The sequence below is a fragment of the Myiozetetes cayanensis genome, unplaced genomic scaffold (assembly GCF_022539395.1).
Source record: "Myiozetetes cayanensis isolate MyiCay16 unplaced genomic scaffold, myiCay2020 scf2-11, whole genome shotgun sequence".
NCBI classification, from domain to species: domain Eukaryota; kingdom Metazoa; phylum Chordata; class Aves; order Passeriformes; family Tyrannidae; genus Myiozetetes; species Myiozetetes cayanensis.
Window position 1 is genome coordinate 89270812 of NW_026087411.1, and position 16794 is coordinate 89287605.

The window sequence follows — 16794 nt, forward strand, 5'->3', positions numbered from 1 at the left end:
AGCTCCCGCGGGCAGACATTTTAGGCGCGCCGTGTGAGCAGCGGTGCCCGATGGCTGATGCTCTGATCACGTCCTCACGGGGGTGGCTGTCTGGCAGCTCCGCCGCGGGCACGGCCGTCGATGCGGCACCGCTTTAGTGGGGCAGCTCCCGCACCCGCGGCGGGGAAGCCGGGAAGGGAGGGAAGCGACAGCGCTGGGAAGGGCCGGGCAGCGTCGCTGCTTCCGCGGTTCCAGCACCACGGACAGCGCCCGGCAGCGGGGCGGGGAGGTGGGCGGGACAGCCGCGCACGGGCAGCCGCGGAGGCGCGGCGGGCACAGAGCCGCGGCCGCGCGAGCGGACGTGGACACGGACACGGGCGCACGTGCCCGGCCGGCTGTCGGGCGCGCCCCGACAGGGAGAACCGGCGTGCACGGGCCCAGGGCCCACGCAGAGACACGGGCGCGATGAGACGCGCGCGGACACAGAGGCACAAACCCACGTGCGCACTGTCGGGCACGGTCGCGACACCCACGCTCACACCAGGCACTGCAGCACAACCTGTCCCCCACACCCCACTCACACACGCAGTGTCATGCACGCACACACACATACACGCACACAGACAGACACAAAGACACACACACAGACAGACACAAAGACACACACAGAGGCAGACAGAGACACACACAGAGACGCACAAAGACACACACACTCACACAGACAGACAGACACACACACACACTGACACACACTCTCGATTCTTCACGAGCGCCCGCCCCGCCCCCGCCGGCCGCGCGCCTCCCGCCTGGCGACAGCCAATGGCGGCGCGAGCCCGCCGCCGGGAGGCACGGCCACCAATGGGAGCGGCGCGGGCGCGGCCCGGCTGGCCCCGCCTCCCTACTTAAGCCGCCGTTGGCTCAGTGGCGGGAGGAGGGGGGGGCGGGGGCAGAGGTACCGACCAGGAGCGGCAGCGGCGCGCGGCGACCCGCGCACGTGCCCGCCCCGCGCGGCGCGAGGGGCAGGCGGAGGCGGGGCCGGGGGCAGCGCGCCGCGGGAGGGGCGGTGGCACCTGCGGGGCGGGCACCGGCGAGCGGCGGGCGAGGGCGCGCAGCGGAGAGCGCACACCCCGCGCTGCCCGCCCGGCGTGCCGCGGGCATGGAGCAGGACAAGTACCTGCCCCAGCTGATGGCCGAGAAGGACAGCCTGGATCCCTGCTTTGTTCATGCCATGCGCCTGCTGGAAGACGGTGAGGCTCCGCGCCGCGCTCCCCCAGCCGGGGCGCTCCTCTGGCTCCGGCCGTCGCGGGGCGAACGGGGGTCTGCGGGCGGGCGGGCGGCGGCGGCGCAGCCCGATGGCCCGCGGGGGGACCCGGCCGCGGCGGGGCGGTGGAGGGCGGGGAGCTCGGAGCCGCGCCGGACCCCGGGCCCAGGGACCGTCCGGCGGGGCCCCGGCGGCGCCCCCGTGTGCCCCGCTCCCCTCCCGCCCCGCCGCCGGGTCTCACTCGCCGTGCGGCGGCTCTGCCGCGGCGGGTTCGCCTGTGCTGGAAGCGCTCCCCTGGCGCCCGGGCTCGCTTGCACAAAGACAGATGCTGGCGTCTCATTAAACTCGTTATGTCCTGTTTTCCGTGCTGAAGTAATAAGGTTTATATGGTAATACTGTTACGCTGTTAATGCGCCGCTGTTTTAGTTGACTGCGCGATGTCAGGCATTGATTGGATATGGCTTGTCAGTTTCATGGTACTGTTCCATCCAGGACGTGATGATTTTTCTCTTGGTTTCGTACGGCGATCGGAATATGCTCGTCGTAATATTTCGTTATTCGGTGTAATTCGCTCAGCTTTCCCTGCTTTAGTTGGACTAATTCAGCTGGAGGTTCTTCAAAAAGTTTATAATTTAGTCTCTCTTTTAATAACTGCTCAGTACAGTGATTGAGTGCAGGCCTTGTGGTACAGAATTTCAACTTTTGCAGAAGTGTAATTCCCTAAGTTCCCTTTATGCATGTTTTTCTTCTGAGCTTCATGATAGTTATTTTTAAAATCCCTGTTAAACTTGGAACCAAATGTTGAAAAGAAGTAGTAAAGAATGATGCATAAAGCAACCTATCAAGCTCTTAAATGAGACTAAGGCAAAGAAATGCGTGGTTGGGCCCTTGAGAGAGTCACACATTCAAATAAACTCACATTCAGAGGCGGTAAATAATTTCCCAAGTTCTGTTATGATTTAAGGAAAATCATAACTAATTCAAACTTACCATGCTAGCAGTGTCTTTCTCTGTCAGCAGTTTTTATATTGTCTTTCCTTAATGTATGTTCTATTGATTCTGAATGAAGATACTGAGTCCAGGTTTTGTTAGAGTGCCCCTGTTTGATAGCTTGGAAATTCAGTATGAATAGCGATACATTTCGTCATAGCTGCCTTGCTGCTGAAGAGGCAGCCATGCTGCTTTTTACAGTTGTTTTTCTAATAATCATATGGTAAACAAAATCCTTATTTCTTAGAGGGATGTATGTTTTGCACCTTGCAGTTCGGTCTTTTCCCAGAGGGGGGAAGTATCCACTGAGAGTGTGCGTGTGTGCCTGGGAAAGGAGGAAAATGCAGGAAGGACAAAACCGAAAGCGTGCAAAGTTAAGTACAAAAAGGAGAATGAAATAGGTGTTTCTAGGTGTCAAGTTCATGCGGAAATTGCATTTTGGGCAAATGTGTGATTGAATAAATTAATAGTTTTCTCATTTCTTCCTCACATAACTAGGACTATCTATATTTCATCGGATTTTTTTTTAAAGATGAAGGTGAGTTGTCTGAGAGAATGCTAATGTCAGATTCACACCAGGTACTTGGCACTATCCTTCAAAACACCATCTGTCAGGCTTTCTAGAGATTTATTTTAGAGTCTAACATATGATGACTGTTTAAACACTCAGCAAGGTAAGAGTGTAACTACTTAAGAAAACAAGAATTAATGCACTGGTTGCTGGTGGTTGTAAATAGAAAAGAAATGGATAGAATGGGCATAATTTTTTTTTGATGCCAGAAGAACATGGGATCTTGGTGCAAGGATGTCTGTATTAGTGAATTTTTAGGTTATATCCACGACGAAGCAATGTTTCCAGACTCTGTATTTCTGTTGTTTAGAACGTAATGTGTGATGTGTGCGATCAGCTACATCCACAACGATAGCAGCCAGGTGTTATTTTTATGGTATCCTAAGCTTTTTTGATTGCCAGTACATTTTGTGTAAAATGCGTAAATGTAGATATGAAGATTTTTGCTTCAGAGTCCAGAGCCTCAAGCATTCACTCTGAAAGTGCTATGTTGTTTTGTGTTGGTTGCTAGAACCTGAGGTTGAGGAGAGACAGGATGCTGGTTAAACTGCCGAAGGGCAAACAAATAATAAGCATTCCAGAAAAATGGTTTTGATTTGCCACAGTGGATTTACTTGTAAAGGTAAACCCTTCTCCCCTCCATTTTTCCCCAATAATTTTTTTTGTTTGTTTCATTTTGTTCTGTGGGCTTTTTTGTTTGTGTTTACTTAACCTATATTAAAACCAAGAAATTACTTATGATTTTAATATGTAGGTATGTGTCCTGCAGGTTGACCTATGTCAGATGAATACTTGAATCAGTAGCTATTTACCGCTCACCACTGAGGGATGAAGAGAAGTCATCCCTAAGGACTAGTTTACATTAGTCCCTACCTGGGTGTGGTAAAACTCACTGAAAATGGACATTTACTGTAGTAGAGAATTTGAATACTTAGTAAACAACACAAAGAAAGGTGAGGAAAAAGGTGCTAGTGCTGCTTTGATACAAAAAACGAAGGCATAAAACAATTTCTCTAAAAATCACCGAGGGAATCTGTGGTGGATTCTGACTATGAACCCTGTCTCCAAATGACTGATCAAGTGCCTTAATCAGAAGATACTTTATTCCCCCCTGGGTCTTTACCTGTTTCATACAGAAGTAGATCCTTCATGATTATTGCACTGTTAGAAAAGTCGGTTATAAGTCATCTATTAGAAGAACTTGTGAATTGTGAGTGGTTGGTGATATTTGCCTCAGTCTGTTTTTTTCAAACTTTTAGAAAATGAACATACTTATTCTGATAATATAGTCCAGTCAGTAAGGGCAACAAAAGACCTCTTTAGTTGAACTCTAAAGAATACACAAGTCTCCATTTGCTGGAAAGGGCTTTTCTCTATCAAGTGAACTGTTTTGAGTACCAAACAGTTATAAGAGGTGGAAGAGTCCCACTGTCTCATGGAAAGTTTTAAATTATTTTATTGTAAATTGATTACCAGTAATTATTTTCTTAGGTGAGATTGTACTGTTTCTAGTCAGGAGTTATCCTGATGCCCGGTCAGATGGAAAATGTCAAAAGTGAAGAACATGTTTTTGAGCACTGTCTTTTGTACCCAACTTGTGCTGATACTGCGGCAAACTCTGAAGCTCCAGGGAGAACTGAGGGTGCATCTGTTCTGGTGCTGCTTCCTACCCTGGAAGCTAATGGGTTGCTTCTGTGTGTTACTTTTGCCTTATGTAAATATTTATTGTTTTGTGTAAGATGTCTGTGATTATGAATATAAAAATAAGTATGTGACTGTAACTGTGAAGGTGTGGATGACATGGAGAGCTACAATGAGCTGGAACTGTTCGGTAGTTCAAAAGTTGGTTTATATCAGCATTATATTTAGTAACCTGAAGTGCCAGGTAATTGTATGTATACTTTTGTGGACAAGCAAATTATATACATGTGTTTATTTATATTTGTGTGGCTTTGGAATATCTTGTATTATTAAAACCAGCTAAGTCTTTTGTAATATAAACATAAAGGAAAAAGACCTACTGGAAAGAGCTGACCAAAGTAAGAGCATCTCTCCCCATGGAAATATCAGCATTACTTGGGTAATGAGGTAGCTAATTTCTCTCTCTATAATGACAGTACAATTGACCTCAGTATTTCAGCTGACATTCTGAAGGCATTGAGAATCAGGCCTTTAATTTTAATATTAAATCTCTAGATTATTCCACATGGCATTGCATGAGTTTGTTAAACCTCTAGGTTGTGTAAATTAGACTCATGTAGCTCAGCATCATAAAACTCCTTGTAGGATGGGACATAATTATTCAAAAGATTAGCCTTTGCACTCAGTGAGCATTGGTACAGTCTTTCATGCAAACGTGCAGTAGTTGTTCTAACTAGTATAAAACTGTAGATGTAATGCAAATTAATTTTGTCTTATATTCAGCTCATATATTGGCTTTGTGTGGGCTTTGGATTTCTTTGGACTATTGGAAATTCATTTGCTTTTCATATAGGAAGGCAGATTTAGTTCATGTGTGTGTGTTTCCATTAAAATCCTGTGATAATAATAAGGTTGCTTTATGAAAATTATTTGTCTTGGAAGTATAGTATATGATAATCATATCCTTAGCTCTAAATGTGAAAGGCTGTTTTTCAAGCCTATGACCTACTAAAATCAGGCCTCTGATACTTTTAATTTTTATCAAATTTTTCATTGAAAACTACTTGAAAAAACTATGTTTGCAAATGTATTAATTTACTTGTCTAAACAAGCCTTTGGATTAAAATAAGATTAATGTAAAATGTTAATATAAATGCATACATTAATATTAAGCTGTGAAGGGTCACTTCTATGCTTATTGTTTCCTTTTTCCCTGATGTTTACATCAGGTGAGATGAAATCTGTGTTCATAAAATAGTTGGTATTAATCATTGTTTGCTTTGCTGTCTCAAGAAATGCAGTGTAAATAACTGGTAGATTGACTTAGAAAACATACTAATATTTAGAGTGTGTATTTTGGATATCTCGATTTCATTAGAAACTAGATTTATATATTGATTAGTTGGAGCCTTTTCAATAAAAAGTGCAAACTCTAGATGAATACAAGGTACTTATGATTTCTATAAAGTAGTGATGTGCTAGCAGTTCCAGACTTGGTTCAAAGCTCAGTACAGTTAATGGGAATCTTTCTGTTGCATTAGTGGGCTATCAGGCAGTCACTGTAATACAAATATGATATATTGACTGATAGAGCTAATAGGCTTGTAATCATGAAAACTGATAGAATATACTGCGGGTTTTAGAACTGACTGCATTTTGCTTTTTATATTTCTTTTTAAGAGGAATTTTTTTGTCATGATGTGCCAACATATTATGTGTTCATAGCTCAAGGAAGTGCTTTTGTCTTGCAGAATGTAATGCAGATAAATTCCAAGTGATAACTGGATTTAGGGAAAACAAAATACTATACAATATTGGAATGAGTGTAACAGAGCAACCATTGTGTTTACATTGACCCCAAGTTTTTAGTCATAAAGGGCAAGCTTGGTTAAGAGGAGAGAAAAAACAAATGATAGATGTAATTTAAAAAAAATAAAAATAGTAAAACTGCCTTTCTGACATCTGAAGCAGCTTAGGACCATTTGATCTGTGATCTTAGAAAACATGTACTTTGAAACACAGTAAATTGTTGTTCAGAGTCGGCAATATAAGTGCAGTAAGGGAAGGTTAGATTCTGATACCCTTGTCTGAAAAAAAAAAAAGGTGCTTCGTTCTTTAAATAGTACTTGAATCAATGGAACTGGTTAAGGTGCAATTCAGTACAAATAGCAGAATTTAGTACCAACTGTTTAAGGGAAGGTCAAAGACATTTGCTGAGGCTTATCTGGATGGCCAGAGCCTCATCAATAAAGTGTGCTGTTTTTTGGCAACATGAATGTTTTCCTTGGAAGGAGAAGAATATTTTTTGTTTGTCCTGGGAATTCTTCTAGTAAATTTATGTCATATATAGTCTCTTTGGTGTATTCATTCAGGGAATGTAACTGTCCATCTCTTTTCCTTAGTGCTTCTAAGTAGATATTTTTCAACTCAGGAATTTGTAAAATTGATAATATTTACAGTTAGTACCAGGAGAAGGCAGAATACCTGGACAGATGAATAGAAAATTCCAGTCAACTGTTACCTTCCCAAGCACTGATCACCTGTGTAATGTGTAGAATAGAGTGGCCATTCCTAGCCAGGAGGTGGCATGATTGGGCTCCATATGCCAAAATAGAGCTTCATATCCTGGCACCTTCTGGGAAACGGCTTGTCTGGCCCAGTAGATATATCAATTTCATGTTCATTGGATGCATACTTTTCTCCTGTAGGCAATATGCAGACAATATATACTGACACGCAGATTTTCTGGCTATTTAGTAGTCTTTAAAATCTGATAGGATCAATAGTGACCAGTGCATGAGTCTCCTAAAAAAGGCTGAACCCACCAAAGCTGTGTCATGAAAGGGAAACAGTTCCTCCATGACATGTGAGGATGTGAGTTTCAAGCTCAAAGTATAAGATTTGTTGGGTCTTATTTTAGAAGGCATAAATGTAGCTGCTGTTTGGTAGTTCCTCTCACAAGTTTTATTAAAATAGGAATACATAATGCCTTTCTTTGCCTTGCAACTGTACTGTAGGTTAAACATTCTGCTTATATGAACTAGTTGTTTTTCTGATTGGCAGAGTCACTGCAGTTACGTGGCACTTCAGGGTAGAAGTGCCTTTTCAAAAACAAGCAGTTTTTAGCTGTTTCAGTTTAAATCTCCTCTCTCCAACAAACTGCTGAATGTGAAGCAAAAGTCAGTGTCCTCACAAGCTGATCTCAGAATATATATTGTTCTTTAAAATATTTTAAGAATAAGTAATAGGAAAAGTGTTTTCTTCAAGAATTTGAGGTGTTAAGAAAGCGAATGTGCTAGAAGAAGAAGAAAAAAGGCTGTTTTGCAGATGGTTCCTGCTAAGCAGGGTGAAGGTATGCATTCATCTTTTGTTCACCTTGCATTTTTTGGTCCTTGGATGGGCATCAGTGCACTGTATCAGAATAAGCAAGGAAGCAGACAGTTTTTAAAATGAAGTGTGTGAAGTACAGAACTTTACTGATGCTGCAGTTTAGTCTTTGGCTGCATAAACAAATAAGGACTGTGCTGTCTGACCAGAGAAATGGAAAACCTTAATACTTGTATAAAGATCTGAGGTGCATAGAACATGGAGTTTTGACTTGTTTCTTCCCTGTGCTATATACCTTCAATGAATACATTTTAAAACTCCCATCTGTAAGGTGTAGACTAATGCTGAATTTCATTCTAATCTCTGAGATCTCTAAGTGAAAAGAGCTTCATTAGAAATGCATATTATTATTACTTTTAATATGAAATTATTCTTTTTAAATTTGCAGGCAAAAATAATCCTGGTTATTACAATTCTCTGTAAATCCTGTCACATTTTAATTAGAATCCTGCTGGAAATGAATACAGCTATTTCCTTATCCTAAAAAGGGCTGGAACTAATAAAAACTACGAAGAAGAATTATCTAAGACTTTCAGCAGATTAAAAACCTCCTAACCCCTCCTGGAATAACTTTTATGCCTGTTCCTGATTTCACAGCTTTTGTTGTTGGAAGGGAATACTGAAGAAATGTCAAGTGAAACTTATAATAATGCTAATATGGTAATATTGAAGATCACCCACATTTAATTAAGATGATACAAAGTTTTGATGGTCATAAATGGCTACATAATTGGTTACATATATGTGATATAACCAAAGACATCTTAAAGACTTCAAGTGCTCTGCTTGCACTGGGCATTCCTGTTTGTTGTTCTTGGGTTAGCATGATACAAAGACTGAAAGGCACAGGGCAGGTTACTGCTGTTTTTTGAATTTCTCTGCACCTGCTAAAGTGTTCATCAAATACGTGAACATCTAATTTTTGTTGTAGGGGTTACACTGAAAGATGTGAACTTCAAAAGCTTTTGATTCATAAAGTACTTTGAATTCTGGCAATTGATGTAACTATTTTAACCATGTAACTACTTCATACTAGTCTATAGAAGTTTTATTAAAATCTGCATTCCTCCTTTTAATTCTCGTTTGGATCTGGAAAAGAAATTCTACTTGTTTATCTTAGAAGCAGTTTAGATTTGCTGACTGGTGAAAACAGGTGTGTCTTCAGCAAAAGCAAAAGTAGGGATCAAGGCCCCTGGCTCATAAACAGTCAGTTTTCAAAGAGCAGCACTGCAAATTGAGGAAAAATAGTTTTCCTAAGAGCTGTGAGCACTGCAAAGAGAAAACAAATCCCCTCTTGGCGTATTTCCCAAGTTTAATGTTCCCTAGGATTCAAATGTGCATTTCAAACCTCTCTTTCCAATGCTTGAAGTTAGAGAACTTGCCATGAAATCAAGGACTTTGTGTGTATGTGCTAAAGTGGCCTTTTGGTATTGAAAAATTGAGTTAACTTATCTCACAAGTGTAAATTTTTATTCTTTGTATTTCTGGTAACGTAGACTCATATTGCTGATTTTTCTGAATATCTCTAAGCAAACTTGTTTCTTGCATTTTGTCTTTTTTGAGATTCTGAAGAGAATTTTTGATGTTGTCTGGGTGAGCTCTAACTGGGAAAAGAGAGAGATGTTGTTCTTCCTAAATAATTAGGACTGTGCTGATTTGCTGCAACTATGAAGCTGGCTCCCTGACTTTTTTGTTTCCAGCTAAAACTGGTTTTTCTCCAGTTCTGCTGAAAGCACCAAACCTAAGTGACTTGCTATGTCTTCTGTTGATGTTTGCAAGGCAAATGAAAAACTGATAAAATGCAGAATTCCAAGAGACATTTCTCCTCCCTCTCTTCAGATAGCTGTTCAATAGGAAAATGGCGAGTTAATTTTGGTAAATGATGCTTATTATCTTGGTGTTTTCATGGGACTGTAGAGCTGTCTAATAGATTAGGTTTCACACAGATATATACTTGCAATTATTTCACTAATACTTGTATGCAAAGTAGTAGGATTTAACCCATTGTTAAATTTGAAATAACGTCCTCCTCATACTTGTAGATCCAGGTAAATATGTGACTTGTGTCAGTTTATTGTTATGCTCAAAAGCCATTGGCAGGTAATTTGCCACTCTCAATTCTTAAATTGCATGGACTCTTGATCCTACACATTCCTATTTAACAAGACCATTCCACCTTTATAAATACACTATTGCAGAGTGCCCTGTAATTTATTCTATTTGATTTGTTACAGGTCTTCAGGTGCTGTTGCTGCTGTTACTGTAGTGGTTGTTTTTTGCTTGCTGCAAATGTTTCAGTGTAAACACCAACGGATCAGAGTGTGCAAAAGCCTGTAAAGAATGGTTTCCTCATCAGTGGAAAAACAGAGGAATCCTAGGTCAGCAGGGAAAGTGGGAAAACAGGTGCTCACGTTATGTATTTTGTTACTCTTCTTTTTCCAGAAGATTAAACTGCAAGGTAACCTGGATGTACAATAGTTTATGCTGAGTTGTGCAGGACAAAAAGGTGTTCATACAGTACCAGCTTGTTAGAACACATAAACCATCTGTTCAGCATGAAAATACTCTTGCTGCTCCAAAGTATATGAATAATCTGAAATGATGTGTCAGATGAAAGGGAGAAGGGAGGGCTATGTTTTTTGAATGAAATATTTTGATACAATGCTTTTTTTGTACTGTCAGCTATCCAAGTACTTCTTGTGGTGGAAGTGGAAGGAGATGTCTTCGTCAGAAAGTGGAAATGGAGCGGCTTTTGTTTAGACGCAAAGCAGGAACTTGATGTGATTCTGTATCCATCCAAACACTAAGGTGTCTTAATACAAAATAATTAGAAGCTAATACCAACTTTTGGCTGGAACTTTCTGGTTCTTGAAAATTCAACTCTGTCCCTTCTCACAGCCTTTAGAGGTTTTTTTGTTTGTTTGTTTTTTAAATAATGGAAAAGTAGGATGGAGAGAAGGAAGACTGGGAAAAAGGGAGGAAAAATGGAAAAAGGAGAAAAAATAATGGTAAGATCGTAAAGGAAGTAGAAAAGGGAGCAGTGGTACAGAAAAGGGTATAGAGAAGAAGATGAAATGATTAAGTGAAGAAAATATCAATTTAACAGGTGAAAAATATTCTGTTATTTTAGCTCTAAAAAACTGATGAAAGCACAAAATATTGAACATTTAATAAGGACTTCTGGAAGCTTTTAGTTACATTTTATTCAATTAAAATGGATAGATAAAACTAGGGGATAGTAAGCATTTGAAAATGCTGTTTGGTCATTTAAGAAAAATTAAAATGAAATTCAACTCTTTCTGAAAAACTTCTGTTAAGAATGACATAATTTTGAAACTGTTGTATTTCATGTGTTCAGAGATACACTATAGGTATCTGCCATATATGTATGTGTTAAATTATGCAGTAATTAAACACAAGAATTTCTTTTGCAGAGATTCTCCTAATTTTATACTAAACAGCATCTGAGATATTCCCTGTCCTTGCAATATTTGATATTTTTGGAATACTATGGCTAACCAGTTAAAAGTTTAATTAGGCTTTTTATTTTAAATGTAAGATTGAACAAATTGACATCTTAGAGCTTCCTTCTTTCTTTACATAATAGAGCCTGCAGACTTTGCTGTGTACTGGTGGTAGAAGCTGTGAGCTTAGATTTTTATTTATATCAGGTGGAATTAATTAATACATTCTCAGACCAAGGATGAGATGATGTTGGTGAACATTTTATTCAGCCTTATGGGGTTGCACAGAAGAGAGGTTAGATGTGCCGAGATTATATTGAGAAAGTGGAGTTGAGTTGTGGAGTCTGCAGGTGATTAGAGAGCAGCACAACAGCCCTCACAGAGATGTGAGCACCAATTTGCAAGCAAGAAACTGGCCTCTGTTTTTGAAATTGACTTCTGTGCTATATATAAACTCAAAAAAAATTTTAGAGATGATAAAAACAGCTTTAAACTACAAATAGTAAAAAAAATTGCCTGAAATAGTGCATGAAAACAGTAGTCTTGATTGGCAATTCTGAGGTAAAATTGTTTTGCTATAATACTGGATTTTTGAACCTTACTGGCTTTCATGGTAAAATAAAATAATTGGAAAGAGTAGTTGGGTCATTTAAGTTTCAGTTAACATTAATTTTACCATTTTTATAATGATGGCTAGGTTTTGTGAACAAAGATTTGAGAAGGGCTCTACCCACGCTTGCTACAAGCGCGCTGATGGATTAAAAGGCCAATGCGAGATAGGCAAGTCCGGTTGCAGAAGGCAATAATAAAAATGTGATTTAAATAATATATATATATATACATTTTGTAAGACATTGGAAGGCTTTGTGACTGTTTATTGCAAGGCTTTTCTTGTCAGCTTTAGCACTTGCAATATTACTCGGTAAAGGGTATTTCAGGTTCAATCATTGGTTTAAAACAAAGAAGTGGAGTGAAAATTAGGAAAAGATACAATGCAGTAAGGTTATTTCCATCCCCAACAGACTATTCTAGCTGTCAGAGGCATGAAATGTGTGACCTAATTGAAATTTGAGGTAAATTGTTTGTTTTGCAGTTGCTAGCATTGATGTGTAGATCCATGCTGCCTGCATCTTGTTTGTGGGGTAGGAGTATTGTAGTATAAGCACTGTAGTCTGATTTCCCCTGGTTGTATAGGTAAACCCACCTCTTGGAGTACAGTCCTACTCTCTTCCCTCTCCCGTGTGTCTGTTTCTCAAGAAAACCAGGATTTGTCATAGAGAGAAGTGTTGCTGTAGTAGGCTTGTCCCAGCATACAGCTGGATGAAGACCAGAGCTGGGACTTAAAGATAGACTTCACCAGTTTGACTTAACTGAAATATTGACTACAACTAGCATTCCAAGTCAGATTGTGATCTTTGGTCACTCTTCTTGCCTTATATAAATGTAATATCCTTGGGATAGTTTCCTGAATTAGTTTTTGGTAGTGTGAGTTTTCAGATTTTTGTTGAAATTGCTGACAATTTCTTCGTGATTTGTACTATTCCTTAACAGTGGATCAGAATCAAACTGCAGAACCATTTTAAGATGCCTACTTTATTTTTTCACTTTTTTTAAGTGGGGAGTTACTGACTATTTGAGATCCATCTTAAGCCATACTTCCCTATATGTCACTTAAAACAAAAGCACTGAACTATGGATTACTGCAGAACATCTTATGTCAGATACAGCAGATTAATAAGCTAATAAAATTGATGTGCAGGATTGTATTATGCATCATATCTTCTCAGTAGGTTGTTTTAGGAAAGGGAGAACAATAATTTAGAAAAAACCTCCAACCATGAAGTCTTACAGCTTAAGCTTGATTTTTGCTTAACTCTGTTTTTCCTCAAATTCTGAGGAATCATAACTGCCAAATCTTTCCAGACTGATTTATGGTCACTTTTAGGTCATATGAGAACACCATCTAGTTTGATATTTGTCTCTCCTGTTGAATTCTGTTTACATATAGTAACACTTTGTTTTCATTACACCTAAAATACAGAAGCTGTTGGCTCTTAAATTGTTACGGATGGGCTGTTTCAGTACTCTCCAAGATGTCATGAGGCCATTTTGGTCATGTTTATTCTAGAATACTTAGAAAACAGAAATTTCTCATTACTCTGTATTTAGAGTTGCTTATTGTGTCCTTTGGACAGTAGTCATCAGTGGCTGCTTAAGCTATCTGGATGAGGTGGAATTCTTGTTACACTGTTCACTATCCCAAGGCACCTTGATACCTTTCCATTTGTCTTGTAGGACACACCTAGTTACGTAGATACTGTTTCTTTCTTATAGGATCTCTGTTCAGTTTACTGTGTTGATTTTTCTCCAGAACATCCTGTGTTTGTTTCTTGAATCTTAAACCAGCTCTCCGATTCTTTCCAGGAATGTTCCAAATCCTTGGGGTTTTTTGTGGTTTATCTAAATTTTAGTGTCTTCAGCCTCATAAAAATGGATATTCCCAGGACATACCAATGTCCCCTGTGTATTGCACCTTGGACTGTTGCTTACTGCAGCATAGGACTTCCATGATTTTTTTCTTTAACTTCCAAACTCCTCTAGTATGAGGTTTGGCTACTTTATAGAGCATTCTTGTAGCTACAATCCCAAGTTAGGATTTGTTCATGTACCGACTCAAGCTGTTTCATTGAAATCTAATATTAAGTCTTCAAACAGTTGTTTGTTTTTTGGTTTTTTTTCTTCTGACTATCTTTCCCTAGGTTTGAATTTCAGTTTCTCTCTTACCCTACGATGGTTAATCCTCATACTTCTGAAAAAAGTGTTCTTTATCCTTAGGTAATGTTCACACTGCTCTACATTGTCAATCTTCTTTTAAGCACAGTTGAAAAATATAACAGGAATTTAGTTTACTTCGTTATTTTTAGAAGCTTCATGTTTTCTTTCCTTTGCTTGGCTTAAATGGAAGCTATTAAAAATGTCAGGAACTTCAGAAGATAGGTTTTGGGGGCTATTACCTCACTGACATTTTATGGCAAGAAACCTACTTCAAAATTGATATTCTTTTTGCACTACAGAAAACGCCGAGTTTTATCAGGGTCTAAGAGTGGTGGAATTAAGTATGACAGTATTTAAGAAGATAATAAATGTCAAATAAAAATAATGAGTTCAGATGTTGCTTAACTCAGAACAGAAGGCACAGATAGGAAAATCTGAAGCTTTCTGGTAAAATTAATAGGGAAAAAAAAATCACCTTTTCTAAAATATGCCACTAAGATTCCTGAGGAGGAAAGTCAGTGAAAACCTTGTTGAGTGTCTGTTGTGTCAGATTTGTCAGATGTCACTCTAGTGCAGTGAGGAAGAAGGTTACCATTGGACATTTTAGCTGCATATGTGGGGTTTGTGCATGAAGAAGGACTGTGCCAAAAATTGAGTCTAAACTCCAGAGTTAAATGGCTGATGCATGCTCAATTTCTGTACCAAGTAACTCTTTTCATAGCCAGCAGCACTGTGAGGGGATTCTGTTCAGGCTGCCCATATGCTGGGAATAAATTGTACAGTACTAAATGTTTAAATAAAAAAGACAATGTAGAGTAAAATGCTAAATTTCAGTCACACCATTAAAAGTGATTTCCTGATATGCTGAAGCTAGTTTTCTGTTTGACTTTTGAATATTTGAACTGTTTTCTAGGTATCACATTGCAGTATTTAATAGAAGTGCTTGGTCTTTTTAAAATAGGAATGACAGTAGGTAAATTTAATCTGTACTTTTTAAGGGGCATATTTTACTTTGTGAGTCCACAATACAGTTTTTCAGGGAAAATAAATTGAACCACATTTGAATATTGTGAGTTTTTGCTTTGAGAGTATTTTCTTACTTTCCTGAGCTCAAACATAAGTGTTTCATGGAGGAACATGCCACTGAGTATTGGGATTTGGGTAGAAAATATAATGTGTGAATGAGAGGAGATAAATGAGGTATTTTGGGCAAGTTTTTTCTTTTTTCTGCTCAGTTGAAAATGACTTTTTTTTTTTTTAAATGAACTCCAAAAATACACTGACTCCTGATTCTACTGCACAGGTGTCTTCTGGGTTCTCTGCCAACAGGTAGAGACAGAGGACAGCAACATCTAAACCTTTCCCAAAGCTTAACAAAAATAGTATTAGTAATGTTATTGTATCCCTACATTACAAAATTAAATAATTCTTCTATTATGATTTATGACGTACATATTTTTGCTAAGTAAGACAATACTACTTAGTAGAAGCAAGTTCCCTTAACTCAGAAACTGCTGAGAGTATTTGCATTATTTTGCTTCTGCCTTCAGCTACAGTTTGTGCATCATGGTGCCAGTGATATTAAAGTGATTTTAGATTTTGAAAGACTAAAGACTTGTTTTTGAGCTAGCTTTGTTCATTAATTCATTATTGGGGGATGTAACTTAAACCATTACAAATTTCAGTGTTACCCTGTGTTTGTCCTAGAAGCTTTCAATCCAGACAGCAGTTCACTATCCATTTCCTTCCACTGAAAAAGTGAGTGAATTAAGGTAAAACTGTCTCATAACCACGAGACATCTCTGTTGCCTATAGTATTCCATTGGGTGCTCTTTCATCTGCCTGACAAAAGACCCTCATTTGAATGCTGAGTAGTCTAAAGGCCATTATAAGCTCATGACCTCTGAATTCTAAAACTTCCCCATCTCTCACGATTTAAATGTTTATAGCCTGAGGCGCATAGACCAGGAGAGGATGTTTGGTCCAGAGACAAGTCTCAGTACTGCCAAGATAATGATCTTACTGTGAGTAAGAGTTATTCTGAAAGAAAAATAGTACCATTTTACAGCAACAATTTATTGGAGACCTTTAAAAAATAGCTTTCAGGTGTCAGCTAATCTCAGTTGTCATAACATTATTGCTATCACTTTAAGAAAAATACCTGACAGCTACAGGGGTGAAAAAAGTCAAGTCTTTGATATCCGTTTGGGTTCATTCCCAAAGGGATATCTTTCAGCTGTTTTGTACAACTTTACAAGCAAACCAGACATTAGAAAACACGGATATTGATGTTCAATTCAGAGTTTTAAGTTAAAGTTTAAAATTGTTCTTATGTGCTTGAATTGAGTCATAACTCATGCTTAAGTCTATTATTTCTGTGTGGAACTCTAGAAATAACCTTATGCTCTTAGTAAATTGAATGAATATCAGACTGAGTGATGATGCAGCATGTGCCTTTTTGAGAAAATCTGGAAAGGCATGTTTGAGGAATAATTACTGCTAGTGAACAAAAGTTTTCTTTAGAGGTTGAAATACATAATTTCTTTGGTTATTGGTACTGCTTCATTCAAAGTGCTTGAATAACCCATGTCCACTAATCACCTTTTCTGGGTGCCATCTGTCTAATGGTTCCTCATTGAATGGTCCTGTTGGATACAAAAATCCTCTAGTGATTTCTTCCCAGGAACTGGATGTATGGTAGACTATTACTTAACCTGTATAGTGGA

At 39.3% G+C, this 16794-nt stretch overlaps 1 protein-coding gene across 19 annotated transcripts in view; it reads left to right on the forward strand.

Moving 5' to 3' along the window:
• The first annotated feature begins 1048 nt into the window (after window positions 1-1048).
• KHDRBS2 (KH RNA binding domain containing, signal transduction associated 2) overlaps window positions 1049-16794 on the forward strand; it is a 414928-nt gene continuing 399182 nt past the window's right edge. For all 19 annotated transcript variants that reach the window (XR_007629070.1, XR_007629056.1, XR_007629062.1 and 16 more), the window contains exon 1: window positions 1049-1226. Coding sequence is in view for 1 of the 19 variants with exons in the window: in XM_050316320.1 (XP_050172277.1) it covers window positions 1136-1226 (91 nt within the window). In the remaining 18 variants the exon portion in view is untranslated. The remainder of the gene's footprint in view (window positions 1227-16794) is intronic.